The sequence below is a fragment of the Spodoptera frugiperda genome, chromosome 16 (assembly GCF_023101765.2).
Source record: "Spodoptera frugiperda isolate SF20-4 chromosome 16, AGI-APGP_CSIRO_Sfru_2.0, whole genome shotgun sequence".
Taxonomy (NCBI): domain Eukaryota; kingdom Metazoa; phylum Arthropoda; class Insecta; order Lepidoptera; family Noctuidae; genus Spodoptera; species Spodoptera frugiperda.
Window position 1 is genome coordinate 931084 of NC_064227.1, and position 21244 is coordinate 952327.

At 35.5% G+C, this 21244-nt stretch overlaps 1 protein-coding gene across 8 annotated transcripts in view; it reads left to right on the forward strand.

Moving 5' to 3' along the window:
• The first annotated feature begins 8549 nt into the window (after positions 1-8549).
• The window catches only part of LOC118280590 (nuclear factor 1 X-type), a 47473-nt gene continuing 34778 nt past the window's right edge, over positions 8550-21244 (forward strand). For 7 of the 8 annotated variants that reach the window (XM_050699473.1, XM_050699475.1, XM_050699476.1 and 4 more), the window contains exon 1: positions 8550-8714. In XM_050699473.1, coding sequence (XP_050555430.1) covers positions 8637-8714 — 78 coding nt within the window. In that variant the 5' untranslated portion in view covers positions 8550-8636. Of the gene's footprint in view, positions 8746-21244 lie in introns of all 8 variants that reach the window. The other variant, XM_050699480.1, reaches the window with a different exon arrangement.

Below are 21244 nucleotides of genomic sequence, written 5' to 3' on the forward strand. Positions count from 1 at the left end.
ACGACGGATGCGTGCGATACGACCCATACGTGCGATACGACCGATACGACCGATGCGTGCGATACGACCGATGCGTGCGATAAGACCGATGCGGGCCTGTGGACGCTTACCATTGAAGGATTAATTGATGTATATGCTTTGACTTTGATAGATTATTGATGTTACGTGGCGACACTCTGACAAGTGACAGATGACAGTAGTCGCACATAGACTGTCGACGAGCAAATCTACGGATGACGTCATAGATATCCTGCATCGCACATATGAAGTGTACATGCGAATTAACACGGATAGAAAATCTCCAACGAACAACAGTTGGGCAGAAAGCCGCCAGGCATGATCACCTCGTCTGGTCGGAGGATCGGGTTTCTTAGGGTTTACTCTCTGTTCCCTAAACGCATTTTTGTTATTATCTAATCTATGAACCTCTTCATAAGAGGGTTCGCCATGATCTCCACGCTTGGTATGCGGAATGGGGATTATAGTTCGGTGTGGAGTCGGGTTTACTAGAGATTTTAGCTCAGTCATGTGTAGTCCCTTACAGCATCTACGACATTTGTGTATCAGAATTACGATAAAAGTTCTTTATACTTATACAAGTGCTACTTAATAAAAAAACTAAGCCTTTTGCATTTCACGATACAGTGGTAATATTGCGACGCGACTGCGACGGCGTTGCGACTGCGCTGCGACCGCGACGTGAGTGCGACCGCGCGATTTAATCCCGCAACAACGGCAGTCGGTCACAAATTTATAATTTGTACAATTACCAGCGCCCCCGAGACTTGGGGAGTGTAGAGCTTGAAAGTATAGAGAAGGCATGACTATTGTTCATATTTTTGTCGTGTTTTTAAAGGATTTTGGGAATTTTTGCTATTTGATTAAGGTTGTTATTTGTTTGTTTGATATTATGTTTATAGCCCGATATTTATTATTGAGGTTCAAGAATTTATTAATGGGGTTCAAATCTCATAGGAAGTTTAAAAACTGCAACTTTTTCTTGATAAATCTTAGATACTACTTTCTGATTGTAAAGGAATTGGCATTTGGCATAATAAATTATCCTATCCGGTTACAACCTAAACGAATAGATAAACAACAAAACTAGACGATTTTATCATACTTCAACATTTACATTAAAACATTACAATATTTCACCAACCATTCATTACTTACCCCACAACCAAACTCAAGAAAAATCCTCAAAAAATAAACAGCGCCTTCTCTACGACATTTTTACCCTAAGTACCAGGACAGCATCGCTGGGTAGGAGCGCAGACAAATAAATTTAGCAGCCGAGATAAGCGACGTATAAATCAGACGACTACAACGCACGGTTACCACAGGAAAAATGCTAGCGACAATGCAGCGCAAAGCGTGCCTAACTTCCGACCTAACCTAGTGACTTTAAGAAAAACGGTCCCGACCGGTGAGAACCGGTGTAAACTGGATTTTACTTGCTTAGCGTTCCAATTTTGAAAGTTTGTTTGTGGGGAGTCTTTGGTTTTTTTTCTTTTGAGGGGTTATTTGGAAATGCAACCCTATTTAGCCAGGCCTTGGATTTAAATTTGAAAATCGGCTATTAACCCTAGAATTCACGCGCTTTTGCTACGAACGGATTTTTTTTTCTTATTTATGATACAAGGGGGCTAGGTACTAGGACACTTGACCTTGAGAAATAAATCTTATGAAAAATAAAGCGATTTTTGCGTCGCGTGCGGCGACACGACTATAATTAATTATTGGTTTAATTACTTCTAAATTATTTTTATGACTTAAGGACAAAGCTAACTAAAATTAACATTTAGAAATTAATAACTTTTCACACTAAGGGATTATTTAAGATAATAGGTATAGCATCCGCTAACACCAAGTCAGAGATCCAGCGATGACCAAATCATAAAAAATACTAAACAGCAACTTATATTGCCGTACTCAAAGACATTTAATGATTACTAGTAATGACTTTATTCCGAAAACAATTGCTAAGGACGGAGTTAAGTAACCATTAAGTAACAATTACTGAGTACGACAGATACTGATAAATATCCTCAATCTTCTATTACAACTCACAATCACTGCAGCACACAGAAATTACCACATATTTTTTTAAACAGCCACAATAATATCACAAGTCCTTTACCCAGGAGCTCAACCATCATAGTTTTAAAAACCGTTTTACCTAAAACTGTTCCTAGTGGTTTATGCTCACGACGAGAAGCAAAGAAGATTGCAATTTGCCCCCAGCATTAAAATATGCTGGCACGATTTGTGAATATTGGATAGGAATTTATATTACATAGCTGCTAGGATCCAGTCTTTTGTGGTAAAGATTAGGAGGTGCTGGAAATTTTTACTCCATGTCATATTTTTTGGTTGAACCCTGAAGCTGTTTGGGGTATACTTATGGCATATGCTTTAAGCTGGTTATGTTAGATGTTTGTATACGTAATGGTGATCTGTGGTTATTATGAATAGTTTAAAAAACGCAAAATACCTACGTTAAATATGAAACTTATCTTATGCTACGAAAATGACTACTAATTCTACTTTTCTGAGAAATTTAACAAAACATAATCGACTGATAAATAAATCGTAAAGTATTATAAATGTAAAAATATGTTATGCACTCAACTTCTTGAACATTTTCATAAGTTTTTTTTTTAAACGTTGCCCCACCTTAGGATTTTCTCCTGTGTCGTGGGTGCGTTTACAAACATTCAAGTTCACATGCACATGACACCCAGACCCGAAACAACAATTTGTGGATCACACAAAGAGTTGCTCCGTGCGGGAATCGAACCCGCTACCCGTTGCGCGGCAGCCAGTTGCCCAGCCACCGCACCAACCGTGCAGACAAAGTATTCACATGTAGTTTGGAATATGCAAAATAAAATCATGTCAATTCACACAGAAGTTGCTGGTAAAAGTTATAAAATTATAATATTATTGAAATTAACTAACAACAATTCCTCCAACAGTTTTCTTTCTCTAACATCCATTAATTTAGTACGACCATAGAAAAGATTGGCCTTCAGACCTACCTTGATTATCTTCAGAAGGAGAAACCTTCCTCAAGTTGCCCCTATGTTGGAAGATTTATATGGGAACTGGCTGCAAATTGGGATCATATCGATCTATGTTGATAGTAATTTAAAATATTAGATGTCTATTTTATATTGCACTAGCCATTGCCATTTCAAAAACCTATAAGTGACACCTAAACCCAGCACAAATAAGAGGTATTAAATTTTTTATTTCTACGTCACGGTAAGTTACTTTTAGTTAAGAGAAGGCTTAGGGAGTTGGTTAAAATAGCCATCAGGGTTCCATTCATATTCAAAATCAAAGCATTTATTTCAATTAATCCTAAATTAGGCACTTTTGAAACGTCAAATTGAATTGTCCGTCAGTTTGTCTGTCAATGAAGCTAAGTTACATACTCTTTCTGATTCAAGAATGGTAACTAAGACAACCTTCTCAGCAATAGCATTTGTTGCCACTTGATCGTTCAGCCATTTAAAAAACGAAACTATAGAACAATTAGTAATAAATACAGAAAAAATAGCAGACATAACTATAAAGCACAACAACTAAACATTAATGCTGCGCGGGGTAGTGTTGCGCCAATTTTCAAATAAACATAAAACGATATTCGGCCGATAGATAGTGGTGCGCCGTTACTGTTATCGGACACATAAAGTCGAACGGGTCGAAATTAAAAAGAATAACGGTCAGTAACAACGCCTGAGGCGGTCTCTGCACTGCTACTGATATTTTGTATACGTTATGTTGTTATAACTCTGTAACAAGGGGGTTTTGGTGCAATTATAATGGGGGTTAAATGGGTGGGGGTGGTTATTTTTATTTTGTGTCAAAATCAATAGAACTTTAACAGGATATTTATATTGGACATGAATAATATTATAGTAGGTATAGAAAAAAAATTGTAGGGATAGTACGTAGTTATAAATGCAATAGTATGTAATTTGTTTGTTACTCAATCACGGCTGAAAGAATCAGAATGAAATTTGGAACATCGATAGATTGTGGTCTGAAAATTCACACCGGATACTTTTTATTCCAAAGTAACGTGGTCGAAGCCACGGGCAGAAGCTTATCCCAATACAAAATAGCATAAACGGTAAATTTCTATTTTACACATTCTACACGGGAACGATACTTAATTACGATAGCTTTTTTTTGAGGGGGAAAATCATCCAATGACTTCTCCCGCCTTCTGTGAGGAGAGCCGGAGTGTCAGACTCTTACTGACTAAAAATCACCCCGTTCCTCCTCCTGCTTTGAGCTGGGCCCCATCTGTGGTGGTTAATTGGTATAGCTAGCATATAAATAAATACATAAAAGAAACATCATCATAATTATGAAATGCGTGTCCAATTCCACTTCAATCAAAATTCCGAACAAGCCTGGTACACACGACAACACGTCGAGCTAAACAAAACCAATTTGTCATGGTCTCGCTTTATATGATCTTTCCGAATATAGGAAGGTCAGCTTATACTGGTTTCGTATAGTTTGATGTGTCGTGTGCGCAGGAAATATAGTGTCAACGCTACGAGTCACTGTCAATCAACGAGTTATTTTCTTGGCACTAAACTAGTGTGGGTTTGTTCTCGAGTTGTGTATCTTCACGGACGATCTCGTTCGCGAGGTGAGCAGAGATGAAGCCCTTTGATTTTGACACTGATGTTGTAATAGGCTAGATGAGTAATTTTTATTTTAATGTCTGTGTCTTGTAGATTATTTAAAAATATTAGACACGTATTTTTTTGTTTTCTTACGGAAAGAAATACTTTCGAAATATATCGATATGAAATATAAAAAATATATCTATATGAATATAAAATATAATGAAAAAACCTCACTCACACAACGAAAGATAACGCAAGCGTTGTTTCACGACGGTTTTCTGTAAGGCCGTGGTATCACTCCAGTCAAGCTGAATAGTCATCGAATAAAAAGCAAAACGCTATGCTTAAAATGTAAATTTCATCTCGAAAACTACGCCCTTCAATTCAATAAAAGGGTACAAAAAACACAAAACACTTTACACTCGAAGAAAAATCACAAATTTTCTTCAGTGCGAGTAAATCAAATCATCCATTAGGCAGTGTGCACACTCGCGACACTATGATTAGGCAGTGTGCACACGAACGACACGTGAGCTATTTAAGCTTAGTTCAGTTAGTTCAGCCCGTTCAGTTCAGTAATATAATAAAGCGCAGACTTGTTGTACTGTATTAGATTTACTACTTACCTATTGTGCACAGAGTAGTGTCGGCGGATAGAGATTGTCTGTGTAATAATGATTAATTTATTTTACAGTTTGTTGCTGTGTTACAATGGTTTTATGAGAAGTTAATCAAATTGATGTTAAGCTTGATTTTGACGTCATCAATCATCATCATCAACAGCCTATAGGTATAAGTTGCCACTGGTGACTAAATACCTCTTCTCACACGGAGAAGGTTTGAGCATTACATAACTACGTTTGCTCATTACGGGTTAGCGATTTCAAACTTATAATCAGATATTATAAGCCCAGGTTTTCTTATGATGTTTTCCTTCACCGTTTCTCAGTGGTGTCTAAATACTCTAGTATTAGGGGCAATGTTTAAAAAAGAAAAACGCAAATGCAAAAATTATATTCCTAACATAAATGACAATAACTCATCAGTAATAAGACAAACTTCATACATTTTGTAACGAGTAAAAATCAACACAATTCAAATCCCATACATTTTACAAATCCCAAAGTCTCTGTCCCATACAAATTGTAACTACTCTGTGCAACCAGCTCTCTGCAATAACATTACACTGCACACATTACGTAACATAGCTAATCACTTACATACATAAATTATCAATACTGCGCTTGTGTGGGTGCCTGCTACGCCGTAGCTCGTAGCGGGTCTACGCCGCTACGAAATAGACCCGTCTACGAGATTGTGTAGTTTTTTTTTTATAGAAAGATTGTAGGTTTTTATTGATTTTTTGTTTGTTTGTGTGTGGTTTTGGGGTAAGCAGAAGTGTTAGTGTTAGTGTAAACCGTTTCTAGATATTATTTAGTATCTTATTACTTTCTTCATTTGGTATCATTTTGAGAAGAAAATAAGTTAATGTAAAATGAAGGAGTATCATAATTATCATACCGTCTTCAACAAATATCCCCGTAAAGTTTTAATATATATCGACATTACATTACAAAGTGCATAAATTTTTAGGTATAGTTTTTTAATATCTTGACTATGCAACCAACCATTTGGTTAGCGCTGTGGCTGTGTGATTAACTATTGTGCAACGTGTCACAGGTTCGATTTGCGAAATCACGGTGAAAATCTTAGCCATTTATTATGAAAAAAAAAACAAAATGTCTTGACAAACATCTCACAGATACTGTAGATAACAGGTAACGGCACTTTCTGTCTTAAAATTATGCTTTTCCACCAGAGATATGCAATTCTACGTTGCTGTGAATGCGTTTGGCTTCCATCAGACATATTCATTGGTACACATAGCATAGCACTGGTGGAAACGGACTCAGCTAAGCTATGTTTTTTATATGGAAAGATACGTGCAATGGATGTGTGCTACGGATGGCTTCCCTACTATCGATACATCGCATACTCGAGCTGCGCTTCTTCCTCACACAGCTACATAGCTTAGTATCAGTGGAAACGGTCACATAGTTTCACAGCTTTGCTATTACATCTCCGTTGCATAGCACATCTCTGGTGGAAAAGCTCCTTTGGATTATGTTCTCGAACGTGTCTGCTAAACGAGGAGATTATGGCAAATCCTTTTAGGCAATGAACTATCACGGGCCTCTGATGATGATGACCGAGAATCGAACCTAGAACTCTATGCATCGGTGACAAAGTTATGTAGTCGGACACGAGATCCTGGCCGCTGGAATAGATTTATTACATGGGACTTTATAACATAAATGGTGAAAAGTAGGTGTACATTGTACGTGCCATGATGTACACCTCTGCCTACCCCTTCAAGAATAAAAGGCGTGACGATACGGAATGGTACTCAATTTCGAATTTGAAATGTTTAATGATTTACAGATGAACTAACATAATTACTTTATACTACAAGAGTAACCTATGGAGTTTCTTGCTCGTTCTTCTCCATAGGAATCTCCACTATGGAACGAGCAAATAGAGTAACTAGAGGACTGACCGACAATCAGATATATTAATATTAAAAAATGCACTTTTAGACGTTAAAGCATTTGCTTGCAAAAGTGCTTTTCCGGTCTGTTCGAAATAAATAATCTTGTCTTTTGACATAATTAATAATACTATCTACGAAATAAGAGAAAATTTGACTATGGGAACACATTTTCGTTTATTATAATAACTAAAGAAACATTATAGACATAAGCTCGAACATCAAAAATGGGACCTAAACAGCATTGTGTATCACCCCTTGCCAGTCGCCACAAGCAGAACCATATCTATTGATAAACTGTGTAATTACGGCTCAGTGCCGACCCTAACTTTTTTAGTTAAGGCAACCTAAAAATATACCCTACAACCTGGTATTTAAGAACTTAATTCTAGCTTCTCAAAAGTTTTTAATCGACTTAATACATTAATGACCTTTATTTTCATGTACTTAGGGTTTAAGATGTACTTATATTAAATACAAGAATATTATTATTATCTTACACGGAAAAAATCTGCCTAAAATCGCTACAAACGTTCGCCCAAGATGTGTTTTTAACGCACACACACAAAAAAACACGCACACAAACACACATAATGTGACATTTATAGACGCGTCAGCTGAAAACGCAATGCAAAGGAAATTCAACTCTCCGACTATCGAATAAGGACGAAAATACCCAGCAAAAACTGAGCTAAATTAGGATATTTCAAAAGTCAAACACAACACTTGAAGTTTTTTTTCGTAGAGAAAATTAAACTTTGTTTCGAAGGGCCAAGGTTGGGAATTGCATTGTTGATGAAAACAGATATGTCATGTCTATGTTCCGAATTTGAAAGAGCTTTCCGAGGGGAGCCGAGCGCTTACCGATCGGGTCCGAGTGGCGCCGAGACGAGGCGAGTGCCGAATGCATTACGACGTAGTGCTATAGGGCTGGTACCAAGGAAAACTGCTATTTTTACATATACGTACATTTTTGTTGGAATTTTATTTATATTTTATTGTATTTTTTTTAAAGAGAATGTTTAATACGCTTCAACATTGTGTTTTAGAGATAATCTTAATGAGATTCTGATAAGCAATTATTTTAAAATACATTAATTATTGAAAATTAATAAAAACAAATACACCTAGAATTATAGAGTATAGATTTAATTAAAGAAAATTATTGATATAAAACAATCTGCATAGCACAACAAAATATTATAGGAATGCATAAAAAAATCAATACTTCGAATAGCTTTCATCTAGCCCGAAAATAGCAGTCACTGCCTAAAAAAACCTTACGAAAAAGCCGGAAAAGCTTGCCGTCAGCCCTGTGCGTAGGGCGGGGCGGGGCGGAGCGGCGCGCGCGGGGAGGGGGCGCGTCGAGTCGCGCCAGTCGGTCGCGGGGCGCCGCGCAGCCCACACGCGATATGCGCGCCCTCTAGCGTATTATGTTCCTCCCCGACCTCCCGCGAGCCTGCATGGTGGACGACGTAGCGACTTATTTGCAAGCGCCCTCCTCGGGACAGGTGGCTACAATTATTAACAACAAACCCATATGTAATTAACAATGATCATATTAACAGATGTTGTGAGCTAATGTTGCTTACCTAAACTGCGTCGGCCGCCCGGGTATTTTCGGGACGTAGCGATTTCGCCGTCAGATCGATGTGGACGCACGTGATCCTATGTTGTAGGCTGGATGCGACTTACCACATCACTTGTAACAAGGTAACTTAAAATAAAAACTAAATAAAAAAAAACACGTGTCGTGGTTGGAGTTGAAGCTTGAGAAGAAATTCGGATGGAAAGAATCAAGTGTAACGGTCACAAGGAGCCAACGTTTGTTGCAAACATTTCGTGTAAACAGATCGATAAGCATGCTCTCGAGACTGACAGGTGCAAGCTGTGATTTACATCCAACCTAAAACCATTCAGTGCTAAACCAAAAAACCTTTAAAGTGACGCTTTGAACCGCAAAAACTATAAAAACCAAAGACACACCGGTAAATATGCACAATATATATGTTATTCAAATTATATTACCTCCTCTAAATCCACTGCAAATCGTAATGTGCGATAATAACCTTCAAATGAGAATTAAATTATTTATAATAAAGAACAATCGTAAAATGAAAACATCTAAAGCATGTTTGCAAAGCAGATTTTAAAGCTTAAAACTAAAATTAAGATCGTATACAGAAACAATCCAATGACTAACATTAATGACTCAGAATGACAATGATTTTCATTTAATATAGTCTACAAATAATTTTGAAGACTCACTGCCGTACTCAGAGTCATTTAATGATTACTTAACCCAGTCCTTAGCAATTGTTTTCGTAACAAAATCGTTACTAAAGGATAGTTTAAGTAATCATTAAATGTACTTGAGTACGACTGTAAGCAGTTAAAAGTCATTATGAATATAAATAAAACGCAAACTATTAATCACTAAAAGCATAAAACAAAACCTAAAAACAATATTTAAAAGCAGGAAATGTTTATTTATTTCATTCATAAAAATGTTCTTATAAAAAGTAAAAAGAAAAATAAAATTAAACATAACAAACCTCTTTGCTAATAAAGCTACGTCAATAAAAAAAAATAAGTGTGGAAAGCGCCACAGATTATAACAATAATACAAATGTAAAAAAGGTTAGTGAATCGATATGGTGTGGCTAAGATGTGAATAAGTTGACTGCAGGGAAACTACGGCATAGAATAGCATAACGCCCATCGCATCTGCAGTTTACCCTGTTTTGCTAAAATCGGCTCTATCTGACTGCAAAAACAATTTACTTGTCGTTTTCAATGAAAAAGGGACTCTCGTTCGGGTTCGCGGACCTCTTTCTTTGGGAGTTACGTGTTCTTTTTCTGTTTTTAGGTTAGGATAACATGGTTTACGAAGCGCGTGTTTTTCCTTATAGGGATTTCTTGTCTTTGCTTGTGAATAAAAGAGGTTAAGTTCCCTCAATGTTTCTCTTATTGATCTACATGCGAATTGTATTTCGTTGCTTCAATTCTTATTAATTTAATGTTATGTAAATCATATTTAGATTCTGTTATGACATTTTAAAAAGGTATTTGTAATCGTTTGTTTATTTATACTTTAGACGATCGGTTTTTTAAAAGCTTTCGTTTATTTTGTTCATATCTTGGAAATTTTGGAGTTATTGGCTCGGTGCCCTAATACTTTGCCCTTGATCTTGATGATGGGGAAACGTTTAGTAAACATTCGGTTTTTATGTAATATTGACTGATAAATCGATTGTTTTATTTTAAGTAATTTAAATCTTTATTAATTACCCTTTCCTTATTAATCTTTTTAATTTTTGTTTTTGAGACACCGAGAGATAAAAAAAGTAAAATGGCGTGTAGGTAATTTTGTTTCGAAAAATTATTTTAAATTAATTTCATTAATCTGTAATGATTATACTTTTTTACTTATACCAGGGTAAACTGCAAGACATATTTTCAAAAAAACTACGAAATAGTTTTTTTTATATTAAATTTGGAGCAGCAAATACATTTAAATTAACATATAAAATATAGGATATTATAAAACGGGTTGCCGGTAACACACACGAGTTTGTTGAGCGCAGCCGAGTGCTTATTCAGCAGAGATAAACCGACCAGAACTAGACACAAGTTGAAATTCTAATTTAATTTCGTAGTTTCAAGTAGAACACGATTGCAGTGGAGTTAAAAGATAAATTTAAAAACATTTAAAGTTAACGACACAAACATAAATGGAAGATTGGTAAGGATATAAATAAAATTGAAGAAACGTAAATCGAATATGAAGGAGTATTGGAAAAGAATGACAAACAAGGAATGAATGAATAAACAATAGTTATTGAAGGAAAGAAATAAGAATTTTATGATGTTTGCGTTGAATTTATGCTTCGGAAATGACATGAATAATGGTTTTTGTATAAAACCAATGCTGTAAAGTATAATAATACAAGAGATGTACCGAAGTTAATATAAAAATTAATAATACAGATAAAACAAGAATCGGTATCTAAATTTCAAATAAACGATAAGAAATTTTCGTAATAAGTATCTAAATTAAATGATGTCATATCTCCAAGTCTGAGGTTTGCAAGATATTCTAAAAATCAATAATATTAACAATAAATCAACGTCCATTCAAAATCCAAATAAAATTTCGATAAAATAAAAACAAAAAAAAAACACTTACCAAAAATAATAAAATCAATTCTTCCAAATAATCCACAGATAAGTAAAAGAACGAACGATACAACTGAATGATAAACAGCTAAACAGCCACAGATTCAAAACGGTATTCGAATGTTTTAAAAATTAAAAAGTAATTCGTCCAAGGTACCCGGCCGGCCTACGTTGAGCGGATCGCGACGCATCGGTGTTATTCGGTGTATCCCCTATTATTTCTTCTATCACCCTTTTTGCCACTCGATGTATGAATGTTTTCACTAACTGTTAATGTTGATATTTAATGTATCCCTAATAATTGTTAGTTTGGACTTTTTTTTCTGTCTCCTTTTTGATATGCGTGAGTTTTATGACATTTCCGTGTATCCTTTTCAAACTTTCTTCTCAAATATCTTTTAAACCGATATCTAAAAATCGGCTTAGATTTCTAACATTATTATTTACTAACCTTAATCATGATAATTCACGCATAACAATATGTATATCTATTCTGTTTTGTAGCTGAAGAATGTTACTTTGTTTTTACGGAATCTAAACTTACTACATTATAAATTCGTATGACAAATGGACATTGTTAGACAACATATTTAATAATGTTAAATAGAATGAGGTAAAAACAACGTAACATTAAATTCAGTTACAAAATGATCGGGGAAATAGAGTCTATAAAACGTAATTAAAAAAAAAAAACACGTTGAATGATATGTATCAGAATTTTTGGAAAAGTAATTAGCAAAATGGCTTCGGAAAAGAATTTTATTTCCCCGACTTGAGTGTTTAGTCAATAATTCTGTATATGTGCATGATTCCTGAATGCACTACCCTCTAAGCGAGAATGTGTTGCACGTACCTGTTATTTTTTAATGTTCTTTTTTAAATTTCTTTTTTAATTTCACTACTCCAAGCAAAGGAATCCATTAGTGAATTGGATTTGTATATTGATGTTTTTTATTTCGATTGCAGCGCACAGGTAATCATATATAATGCCTGTATGTAACCTCGTCTGTTTTTCAATCTTAATGTCTATGTTAACCATGTATTTTATAGAGCGTTGTTTAAGTTTTGGGTTATAATAACGAAATATTGCAGAGATTAGCATCCGACTCGTAAATTGGGTTAATATCAAGTCGTTGCGACAGTAGGAAGGCTGTTAAATAAAACACCGGAATTTTGGCGATCTACAAATAAACTGAAATAATGCGTAGACTGAGAAATATGAAGATTTTTTTTCGTCTCTGGAGCTTATTTTTCAACGTGATGTTATTTTGTTATTGAATTTTTGTTTTCCAGAACAATTTGACGCGTATTTAAATTTGTTTTTCTCATGTTTAAACCAGATCGTTTCTTTTCTACGTATTGCACTAAATATCAAAATAATTAGGCGTATTTTGATCCATAATAAACAGTTACCATTTCGTAAAGAACTTACAAAAAAGTACAATTCATCATCTTTCTTAAAACCAAACAAATAATAAACTAAATTAACTAAAAATCACGGTTTACACACATACATTAATGGAGAAAAGCTCTACAAGTTTCGAGTCACAGAGGGACTCTTCATCGCGGCAACGTCGCATAGCCTACGCGTGTAGGCTGTCTATGTAGTATGTCTCACGACAATTATTATAAAAATAACAAAGTAATTTATCAAGCACAACTTTTTAAAACATTTTTAGACGTACATAATTTGAATTTATTTAGCATCGAACGTTTATTTTTTTACGGCAGTGTTCACTCGCGTGTCTCATTGGATTTAACTTATTATGAAGATCATGTCTACAATATTTTTAATGAATTTACCTATATTATAGAGTAAATTACAAACACCCTCTTTAAGGACGCCCCTTTCCCTATAGATTGCATAATACTTTAATTATTATAGATTGCATAATTCGTGAATACTTTAAATCTTCCAAAATTTTCGTATCAACTACATATTTCAAAGCAAATATGCACAATACCATATTGAACAGCCAAAACAGAAATAAAGTTTATGACGCCCTTATGTGTCTCTGGTACACGCACAATAAAAAATAAGGAAGAGATAAATAAGCATAGACAAAGAGGATTTTCTTATAATATCTCTGTATAGAGGCCGTAAATCTCTGATACAACCTTTTTATGTGTTTCATTTGGTTAATTGTCTGTGATATTTAATGGGGATAGCTACGCTTTCTTGTTGACCTAGTAGGAAAAGTATTATTGCGTTTTTTGCAGTGGTATTATAAAGTCCAATACTTTTTCAATGTAGTTATGTTTCTTTACGCGTTTCTGAGTTTTGGTCACTGATATATTCAGTTATAATAAAATTTCAGTTCAATTTATAATAGATTTTTTTCGAAAACCACCTAATGTTTTCTTAAGTCACTCGGCTAATAACGCGATTTAGTCATACTAAACTTGTCTTTTAGCAAACGACTGTAATTTAAAGGTATCGATTAAGATGTAATCATGTTTTCTCTCAACTCTTTATCAATATTTTTCTACACTAGACGTGTATAACCTCCTATAACCAACATACGAATCGAAAACCCACTAGAATAATAAGCTTACCTCCGTCAACCACGTTATAAACGGTAACATATTGCTATACCCACAAAAGTGGATTAGCCATAGTACATTATACCCCAAAAATCTCATGTTTTTCCCAACCCATGATTTACAGCATCAATATAAGATTTCTGTGTTATCTCGTAAACAAGGCATAGGGCGCATACTGATGGGAGCAAGTTATTACATAAATTGTGCCCAAAGCATGATGTATTTTGCAAGTTTCGGCCTTGTTAAGTGAGACTCGAGACTTCAGATTGCAGTGTTTCGTGTGTAGTTGGGTGTATTATGTTTAATTATGATTATTCCTTGTGGGTAAACGTTAACGGTAAATGAATGCAGGTTATTTCTAATAGGGTAGATGAATAGTTTTTATTTTAATGTCCGTCTTGTAGATTGTTCTAAAATATTATACACGTATTTTTTATTTTCTTACGGAAACAAATACTTTCGAAGATATATCGATTTAAAATATCGCGTAACGTCATTTCTACTTACAATTTATATGTATAGGGAGAAATGACTGATGATTTTCCCCTCTTAAAAAAAAACTTGTTTATAAGTAATTCCTAGGGATATTCCGTTCTTAGTAATAATATGGAGTCTTAAGTTTTCCTATTAGTATTATTGGATGATTTTCCCCCTCAAAAAAAAAAAGGATATTCCGTTCTTAGTAATACTACGGAGTCTTAAGTTTTCGCGGTGCATGATATATCTATTGCCTTATTACATGGGACTCTAAACACGTTATCTCCCACATAGATTACCGGTGACCTACGTTAGTGGAGGATTTGCCTGCAACAGTTTTCTGATGGCAGTTAAAGGCTTAATACAATTGGTGACAAGTAGGTGTTAAAGTGTAATATCCTAGCTTCGGAGAATAAAATTTAACCTAAACATTCAAGTATTTACTTTTTACACTTTGCGTATTAAAAAAGATGTCTAGATTACTAATCGTAACATTAAAAAGTTAGTTCTTGTTTAAGTGCTAGGAATTGGGGCTGGCAATCTGAGTTAAGTTGGAATGGTGGGACATAACAGTTTGGTGAGCAGATAGTGGCGGTGGCTGCCAACTGACGCTGCCAACGGACCCTGAGATCCGAGGCTCTTTGTGACCTTGAGGTGACAAAATACTACATACTTTCTTCATGTGTACGGACAATTTTGTCGTAGTAGAGTGCATTGGTCAACATCTTCACTATTTCTGCGGGTATCTATGTAAAAGGTCGGGTCGTGTTCTCTGGTAAAGCTGTATCTTTTCAATTGCGATCTCCGTCCTGAATTTTTTGATCTTACGATTGCAAACACATGTTATCACATCATCAACAGCCTTTAGTGGTCACTGCTGGCTAAATGCCTCTTCTCGCACGGAGGTTTGAGCATTAATCACCACATTTGCTCAATGCGGGTTGGCGATTTCAAACTTATAATCGGAAATTATAAGCCTTAAACCAGTCCTTAGCAATAGTTTTCGGAACAAAATCGTTATTAAGGCTTAGTTTAAGTAACCATTAATTGTCTCTGAGCAACATTTCTCCACTAGATACTTGTATGCCTCTGCGTATGATACTGTCAACAAAATGTGTTATCCTCGCACGTGGTGCTCCGTGGAGCTCGGTCACGACTTCGCAAAGCGTGGCATGTATCAAGCTAAGTCGTCATCTAGTACAGTCGACAAAATTACTTGGTGTATAGGTTAGAAAAAGAGGTGCCAATAAAATATAATAAAACTAACCTTTATCAACTTTGTATCCGTTTCTTTCGTACTTCCAATTTACTTACCCGTAATTCCATACTCATTAGGTTCCTTCCATAAAATATATTTCTATGAAATTGATTGAATGATTGTTGTCTTCATCTATTTCTTTAAACGGGTAAAATCATCCAATGGCGAGAGAGAGTGTCAGATTTACTGACTAAAAACCACCCCGTTCCTACTTCTGCTTTTCAAGTTTCAACTTTAATGAAAAATATTAAAACATAAAGCCGATTAAATAGCCAAAACTACCCTGACAGTGGTATTTCTTTGTATGTCGAGTTTCTATGTCACCGAGACAATTTGTCGACTGTACCGGGCAGGAGTAGCACCAGCTAGCTACCCAACACTATAGTAATTAGTAACGAACTAACGAGTTATGCTAAGCGTAGTATTTACTATCACTTCATTAGGACAGTGTGACTTTTAAATTTATTTGTAGTAAATTTCTCGTATTGACGTCTTGGGTTAGATTCTATGCCTTCAAAGTCAAAGTCAAAGCATTTATTTCAATTAATCCTAAATTAGGCAGTTTTGAAACGTCAAATTTAATTGTCCGTGAAGCTGATATTTCCAACCCTTATTCAATAGGATACTTTCGTTACTAATTACTACCTCGTTGGTCGAATGATCGCAAGTCTCGGGTTCAGTTCCAAGGCCGGACAAAGTATTGCTGTGCTCTTTTTGAAGATGTCCTAGTTGTTGACTTTTAATTATAACACTAATGGTTAAAAGTGACTGTACTTTGTATAGTGGTATTGCTTGTCGTAAGCAGCTCTGGCTACCCCTTCGGGGATAAATAACGGCGACTTTAAATCTATCATATAAATAATATCCGTTTATATGAGACATAAAATATGATACCATCTTAATTGCATGGTCAAATCAATTAATGAAATAATTGTGATTAATATATTTTATTGCATTAAAAAACTGCAAACATATTTTCTTGTACTGAGAAAAAACCTAACTCATTATACCCATCGAATTTGGAAAACTTTAAATGGGACCAAAGATCTAACTAATTTATTTTTAGCACACCTAAAACCCTACGTAGCTTTTAATCCATGTAACATCCCATGGGTTATTTTAAGGTGTCTACATACTGTCCTAGTTACAATACACGCATATTGGGCAACCAGCCGCCATCTTGCTAATTAATGATCTTCTATTTTTAAAATCAATATGCGAAGACAGTTTGGCTTGATGTAAATATAAAGATTTATTAATATTTGGGTTGTTTTATGAGATTTTTGGATAAAATGCTGGGATTTGGGTATTTATGATTATATGTTAACGTTGTATCTTTTAATTATTACGTACTAGCTGTTATCTCAGGCTTTGCCTGTGTGGTTAAAAAATAAATAACTTAAATTAAAACATACATACATAACCTTTCGCCTCTCTGTCATGGGTGTAGGCAGAGACAATGAAACGCCAATTGCTACGAATCTTACACACCTCTTTTGCTTCATTAACAGTCATCAGCCTTTTCATGCATGCTCGTCGGTTAAGAGTACTTTTAAATTTTCCCTTCTGTAATATATCGCCCTAAATTATACCCTGAAAACGCTGCGATGTAAGAGAAGGAACACAAATAAATACTTTCGCATTTATTACAAAGTATTAAAAACCAAAATAAATGCGAAAGAAAAAAATATCTGTCTTTGTATGAAACTTTTTATTAGGTCCAAAGTATAGATTCCAATGATACAGCGACTTATTTTCTTTTGAAAAATTCTCCCTTGAACCTCTATTCTCCAATCTCAATATGATTGATTAAACAAAAATAACCGCTCATAGAATATTACATAAGTTTTCATCTCGTATTATTCTCTTAGACCCGGAGATTACACGGCTACGAGCGTAGCCATTGAGGGTCTACGCATCATTTCACTTGCTACGCCGTAGCAAGTGGTCTACGAATTTATTTTTTCTTTATGTATTTTGGCTTGCTATGGTTACTTAAAGTACTGATAAGTGAAGTTTCGGATTCGATTTTATATTAGTGAAGTTAGATATTAATATTTTGGTTAATTGAATCATTGTAGAAGTCGGTTTGTTAGTAACGTCAAGTTTTTATTACCATTATTGGTTTCCACTATTGTGTTAGAGGAGCTATTTGCCGTTTAAAATTGTTTTCCTTTCTTACAGAGATAGGATAGATAATAGGATTAACAGCATCAAAATAATAAGTGTGGATTAGGTACTCTTAAACTCTGTGTTTGTATGACAAGATGCTGGAATAGTTTTCGCCTATCCTACGTAACAAAGGCGTGAGTTTATATATGTATACAGGGTGACTTTGAATTCCAAGTATTCCTCTCGAAGGTAGGTAGGTTCTCCTCTATGTGTAGGTGCCAGTGCCTATTATCATCATAATCATAATTATCAACATCATCGTCACCCCGGCCCTCCTTTCTCTATCTGTGTTTAATATTTTGCTTTTTTCTCTCCACATCGCACGATCATTCTTTCTGTTGGTAACCAACGAAAAACAGATGTACTTGATGAATGTTACATCTTCGCCTGTCTCTGTCGACTAGGAAGATGTTACACATATATTTTTAAAAAGAAAACTCGTTAAAAATATTCAATGAAACACACGGCGTGACGTCACAAGATGGCCGCCGTTTCACACCTATACTCACATTGTTTTGCCACTCTGCCAACTGGCACCACCGCCCTTGACACTGCCGGTCCCAATGTCTAACTAGCGCAATGAAATATTACTTCCTTTCCTATATAATTATTGAAGTTAATTAGATTTTAGAATTGATGTATTTGTTGGTTTATTGGGGTTACTGGGGAATAGTTGGTGAATATGTGTTAAAATTTCCTGTGAGATGTATGTAAAAGTCATTGTATTGAGCGAATGTAATCTTATTTACTGTATAAAATTATGTATAGTATGGCAATAGGCTCTCTCCTAAACCATAACTTAAGTGGTGAAAAGTCTGTCTGTTCAAGGCTTATTTTAACTTTCCAAAGTTTCTAATTTCTAGCGGGTTACTCTAGGACGCGGTGATTTTTAGCCAGTAAAAGTCTGATACCCCTTCTCACCTCAACGAAGGCGGGAGAAGTCATTGGATAATTTTCCCTCTTAACGGCCAAAAAGGGGGTTTCAAATTTAGTAAACACCCTTCAGTATTTCTCGATAACGAGGCAGTTGATGTACATGCCAATCACCTTTTGAAAGCTGTTACTTAGCTCGGAAAAGCACGATATAAAGCCGGTAAAACTAGCAAAAGAACAAAATCCATAAACCATCCAAAGCAACTTAACAAAAACAAAACTATTTTCTTTAAAATAAATTCCATCTTTTTAACTGAAACCAACGTGAAACCTGTGGCTGACAACAAAAGATGCGCTGAAATAGATATACAGCAGCACATTATAGTATTCCAGTAAGATATGTATCGAAGATATCGACTGCTAGATTCGAACCCCGATACTTTCAGGAGGGACGGTGCGCCTGAAAACTTTCTCTCTTTATCTTTTTCAACTTTTACCTAGCTTGGGAACGGGGCTGTTTGACATTTGTTTGTTGGTTCAATTTAAATTGTCTTGTAATAGTCGGTTTTTATAAAGTGTATGGTCCACTCATACAATTTTTGTAATATTGTAGAAGAAGCACTCTTGTAACGTTTGCGTATTTTACTTCAGTCCGCGTTTGATACTTGTAAATTAAGAATCAAATAAGGATATCATGTATGTTTAGGGTGATTCTGATTTGAAATCCTTGACTCCTTGTCGGAGTCTGTGTTTCCTGATGGGTATAACCTGGGTGTCTTCATAGCCCGAGTGAATAGGTTGCTTATGGGCAAACGTGCTCCATCGTAGGCTGCATCATCACTTACTATCAGGCGAGATGGCGGCCAAACGTCGAACCATTAAATGTAAAAAAAGTGCAATCAATTTCTTTAGTCCCAATATCCTAGTATCCTAGGATACCTTATTTTGGAAGTGGTGAAAATCATCCAATGACTTCTTTTGCCTTGGGCGAGCTTTGCTTAACATTTGTATCTTCCCTGGTGTTATGACTGTTTATGTCGGCGCTGATTGCTTACCATCAAGAAATCTGGTTTCTCGTTGTCTTGTCTTTATTTTGGCTTTCGACACAGTGTAGTATCCTAAAAAAACAGTCTCTCCGTCAATGATTTCGTTGCAAATGAGATGAATCATCATTGCACACACACATATGCATTATAGAAATACGATCACGCTTGGCAACCGTGGTCAGAACGTGTTGCTGCTATGTTGTATGTTCATAATATAGTAATCATATATGCTAAGATTATCATTCTTTTCATTAATGTATCTAAAATAACATGGTGTACTTAATATAGTTATAAATTAATATGGTGATTCTCGGTAGACGGCGCCCTACGGATATATATCGACCAGATTAGCGATATAATATAGAAGGGCCAAATTAAAAGTACCCTTAAAAGACGAGCATGCATGAAAAGACTGATGACTGTAAGATTCGTAGCAATTGTCGTTCCATAGTGTCTGTCTACCCCTATGGGAGACTGGCGTGCGATTATATATGTATGTATTGGGCAATTGGTCGCAATTGCCACAACTGAAAAAAGTGGACAGAAAATGTTTGTTAGTTTTTTCTTTACTAGATTGTGAATTAGTCCTAAGCTAAGCTAGCTTTGTGTAGGTAAGTAAGTAAAGACTTACTATTCAGTATTGACTAAGGGATCGATCCTGATATCATATTCATATTGAAAATCTCTTTCTCTCATTTCTCTATCATTGGTTTTATTTACATACTGCGTTTAGTTTGAAGAATGTTTGTTGTTCATACCACTGAATACTTCTATGATACGAGTATAAAAAGTGAAAGACTGGATCTACCTATAGTCCTTCACCCTTTATATCCCTCGGTATATTTTATTGAACCTACTATTTACTTTGTCTCTTGAATATTATGCGCATGACGTGCTGCAGTTTTTGGAAGAAAATATGGTGCAATCGTATGCAACATTTTTTTATACCTACACATACTCAGTGCATCGTGTCTGATGCTAAATGCTTAAACTTTTTTTCCCTCCTTTCTTCGTTATATACAATTATAATAGATTAAAGACGTGAGAAATTGTACTTTAAACACATCGCTATCAGAATGGAAGCTTTACGCAAAGCTTTACAAACTTCACGCATTCTTTAGTCACAGTGGACGTTCGAGACATTGGACGCTGTCCCTAGACCATAGCAATTTTAGACTTCAGTACTTATTGATATTAGCTCCACACCTACCCAGTGCGTCAAATCGCACCTATCTACACCTACAAACATTTACCATCCGAAATAGCGGACAGAAATAAATGCCACCGTGACAAGTGTACTCCATCCTACTTACACCGTGGATCTAATGAGCAGCACATTCCCGTCCACGTATCAATCAGACTCCGAATCTGTATCCCGATCTCGGAATCAAAGAGCCGAGACTCGAGCCGACGTCCGCCGCGTTCATTTTTCCGATAATAGAGCACGCCGTCCCTCTCGCACAACGTTGCGCAAACGGCACCAAGCCGAGCT